A 4,040-nucleotide genomic window follows, 5' to 3' on the forward strand; every position below is an offset into this window, starting at 1 on the left:
ATGGGAGCTGAACATTTAATTTATGCCTGCTCTCTGATTTTAACGTTTTGTCTCTCAGTTGTCTTTTGTGAGATTGAACCGCGTTATGATGAGAAAATTGAACTGTTCGCGACATCAACAGTAAGTATCCTAAGATAAGACTTCTATCGGCGATCCTTCAAATCCTTGAAATTCTCACGATCGTTTATGATTTGTATACAAAGACTTTATTTACGAGAATTTCATCAAATCGGAAAAGATTCAAAGCAAATCCTCTAAATTTTTAATTCCAAAAGATATCCAGTTCTAAAATTTCTAAATGAATTTTCAAATTTTGAAGAAATTGAAAGGTTGAAAATTTTTAAAGCTCCCAAAATTAAATCTTCAAATTCCTTAAAAGTTCCTAAAGCATTCTTCAAGATTGAATTTCATGTTGCAAAGTTACAAACTTTACAAGTATTATTAAAAATTGTTTTATATCTCTGTAAACTCCTTTTAATATATAAAATATTTTTAGAAATTGCCAGAGTTCGTGTCCGAGAAGCCACAGACTGGAATGGGCTTCCTGCATGCCTTCGTAGCATCTTTGTCAGTCATCGTGGTATCTGAATTAGGAGACAAAACATTCTTCATCGCCGCTATTATGGCAATGAAGCATCCACGGTTGACTGTATTCATTGGTGCGATAAGCGCTCTTGCATTGATGACCATTCTCTCAGGTATCACTGTGATAGAATAATTTCACAGATATTACTGGTTGTACAATACATCTTGATTCCCTGAATGTCTTTTAAATATCATTAATATAAGATCAACATTTCAGTAATAATGCTATAATTGTTTATAATAATTTTAATTTACGTATATCTGTTGTAAATCATAACATTCATTAACATGAAATATCTTTTATTGTACTTCCAGTGGTGTTCGGATACGCGGCCACAATAATTCCTCGTGCTTATACCTACTATATCTCCACTCTTCTCTTCGCTTTGTTCGGATTAAAAATGTTACGAGATGGATATTATATGTCGCCGACAGAAGCGCAAGAAGAGCTAGAAGAAGTTCAATTTGACTTAAGAAAAAGGGATGACGAGGTAAATTTATAAATTTTGCCAAATTTGTTTTTAAATTCATCAGATACGACACAATATTTTACATGGCTCACAAGAGTTATCTATGTTGAAGAACGAAGAAACTATTTCATTTTTTCATCCATTTTTAGAAATATCTTTGTTCAATATCTTTGTTCATTATAAAAAGAATTATAGAGATACTCTACTGAGAGAATTTATTTTTGGAGTGTAAATAAAATTACTTATTTAAATAGTGTCGTTTTTGCAGGAGATTAAATAATCTTTAAAATGTCATCGCTTTCAGTATGAAAAGGAGACGGCAAGTACTTTAGTTCAGGATCCAGAAACCGGAGTAATACGCAAAACCACTAAAAGCAGTGCACTCATGCTGCTCTCTAGGATATTCTTACAAGCATTCACCCTTACTTTTCTCGCGGAATGGGGTGATCGTTCTCAATTAACGACCATTATCCTTGCAGCAAGAGAGGTACTTTATTATAACGACTGCAACAAAGCATCTTTACATGTATCAGCGTTTAATTATGATCATGCTATTTTCAGGATGTTTATGGAGTTGTTCTAGGTGGAATACTTGGTCATTCATTTTGTACAGGCTTGGCAGTTATAGGAGGACGTATGATAGCTCAAAGAATATCAGTGAGAACAGGTAATTCACAATATTAAGAGTTTGTCAGCAATGTCTAATATTCTTAATATTTTTAGTGACTATTATTGGAGGTTTAGTGTTCATATTATTTGCCGTAACAGCGCTCTTCGTCAATCCCGTAGAAAACGTTTGAGGACAACTCTTCCTTAACTTCAAAATTTTTTACCAGTATTTCTTCATGAACATTGTATATTGTGAGAGTATTGTAAGTTTGTACATAGTGATCTGTTCTACTGAGCTTTTGCAGAACCACAAAGTTAACCAGTCGCTGATCAATTTAGTCAGCGAAAAAGAAACTTGTCTTCTTAATATATATTATATTTTGTTGCATTCGACGTATCTTAGCACAATATGCTCCGACGCACTTTGAAATAATTCCACGAAATAGGTTTTTCTTATCTCCGCAGCAGAAAGTACGCTGGAGCTTGTTGTGTCAATATGCATCAAGCGCAACACTTTGGGGGGTCGTAACGAAATAAGCTTTTACGTAACTTTAGGCTTGCTTTTTAATATAGATCAATCGTGTCGAAGATCTCTCAGCTTTAAAAATAACAATATGTAATTAAGAGCTCGATCTTCTATCTTGACTTTTAGTAATCGATATTCGCAGCACGAATATATGTAAGTGCTTGGAAATATCGATGAAGAACAAAATTTCTTTTACTTCTTTAAATAATCAAATTACGCAGATGTTTAATTCTTACATCTAATTTGTCATCGATCATAAGAAAGAAATGCCTCATTGCAAAGTTCCTCTCTAAGACTCCGTTCCACCAATGTAAGATTAATTTTAGTTTAACTTTCTAGTTATCTTTTTCTGATTCTTAGAATAATTTTAATTTTTAGAATTAAAAAAGATAAAGATAAGTTGAACCGAGAGTAAAATTAATCTTACATTGGAGGAACCTAAAAAATTATTTTTTTATTATTAAATTAATATTTTGCCAAAAAAGAAAATATTTTTTGTACTAATAACATATTCGTTATCTTTTGAACTATTTTTTAATTTAAATAATAATAATATAATGAATTCGGTTGGACGCACTAGTGCGCATTAATTCATATAAAAGAAAAAGTTGTATATTGATTTAATCTGTGTGAAAGTAATATGTAAATATTTCGAATTATAAAATACAGATTTTATTTAACACAATAAAATGTATTAAGCATACATTAAAATGTAATAAGGATTTTATGATTTAATCCGTTTTTTTTTATGTTATACACGTATTTTTACGTCACATTTGTGTACGACGACTTTTATGTGCACTGAGTCCATTCAATCGAATTCATCTTAATATAGATGTGGCATTCATAACATAGAGATTTTTATAATGCTACATTTTGCCGAATTTGTGTACCTAATGTCTGCTTCTGTGCAGATTTTACATTAATACATTATTCATTATTATATACATTACCCAATTGTACTTCATATAAATAAGCTTATCGCCTGTATTATATTTGTATATGCACCTTGTAAGATACTACAGAGAATGTAATATATAACAATAGGACAAGATTGTATATTGGCATAATGCCGTATAAACAAGATTTGACGAAACAAAAAAAATGTGACAAAGGAATATTCATTTGTTTTTCAATAGAACAAAATTTCTACAAATACAATTGTAAATAGAATACTTCTATACCAAACGATGATAAATACATACAATTATAATGCAGTAAAGTTATTTTGAAAAATCTATTTTATATTATAAAAGAAATGTTTTATGTGGAAATATAAATAAATATTGTAAAATAGACAGTACAAATACAGAACTGTTACGAATGAAAATTGTGTTATATGAATTTCTAGTGTTTTACATTTTCACAAATTTACTCTCGAAAAATTAGTAACATTTCAGAGAAATTAGAACACACTTTTATAGAATATCATGCTTTAATATGGTACTTTGAACTATTGAATTTGAAATCAGAAATTTATTGTTATATTAATTAAAAATCATAAAACTAAAATCTTTGAAATCTAATTCGATACTGTCGAATATTATAGTATTATAAAGGAAAAATTCATACTGTGTGTTTATATTTTGTCTGACATCAGCTTTGTCGAATATAATTTTATTAGTGCATGTATATACATGAGTTCTATTTACACTACAGAATAAGTCTTCAGGAAAAGCGGTAAGTTCTTAAATACAACAACTTTGAGTCGTGAGGTTTTCAGAATAAAGTAGATTCTATTTTTTTCTTTTTATATAGATTATTAACTACGTTCCCTTTGTTATTTTTTTTCTCTGTATCGATAATATTAGAAAGGTAAATACGCTTTCCACGTCATCAAGCCACAAAAA

The 4,040-nt window shown here is 29.8% G+C and overlaps 1 protein-coding gene across 1 annotated transcript; it reads left to right on the forward strand.

Annotated features, from left to right (window-relative positions):
• On the forward strand, positions 1-1,855 carry LOC105618967 (transmembrane protein 165). The gene is made up of 6 exons (XM_012200498.1): positions 1-120; positions 497-698; positions 901-1,076; positions 1,360-1,542; positions 1,617-1,722; positions 1,779-1,855. Exons 1-6 carry the CDS (start codon positions 1-3, stop codon positions 1,853-1,855), a joined length of 864 nt encoding a protein of 287 aa, XP_012055888.1.
• The last annotated feature ends 2,185 nt before the right edge of the window (positions 1,856-4,040 follow it).

This window comes from Atta cephalotes (genome assembly GCF_000143395.1).
Source record: "Atta cephalotes unplaced genomic scaffold scaffold00019, whole genome shotgun sequence".
Taxonomy (NCBI): Eukaryota; Metazoa; Arthropoda; class Insecta; order Hymenoptera; family Formicidae; genus Atta; species Atta cephalotes.

What these genes read in the sequence shown, in the direction of transcription:
- LOC105618967 (XM_012200498.1), top strand. Translation starts at nt 1, where the DNA reads ATGGGAGCTGAACATTTAATTTATGCCTGCTCTCTGATTTTAACGTTT. An exon ending in TAAGAAAAAGGGATGACGAG is followed by an intron (nt 1,077 to 1,359) that starts GTAAATTTATAA and finishes CATCGCTTTCAG; the next exon opens with TATGAAAAGGAGACGGCAAG. An exon ending in TTATCCTTGCAGCAAGAGAG is followed by an intron (nt 1,543 to 1,616) that starts GTACTTTATTAT and finishes TGCTATTTTCAG; the next exon opens with GATGTTTATGGAGTTGTTCT.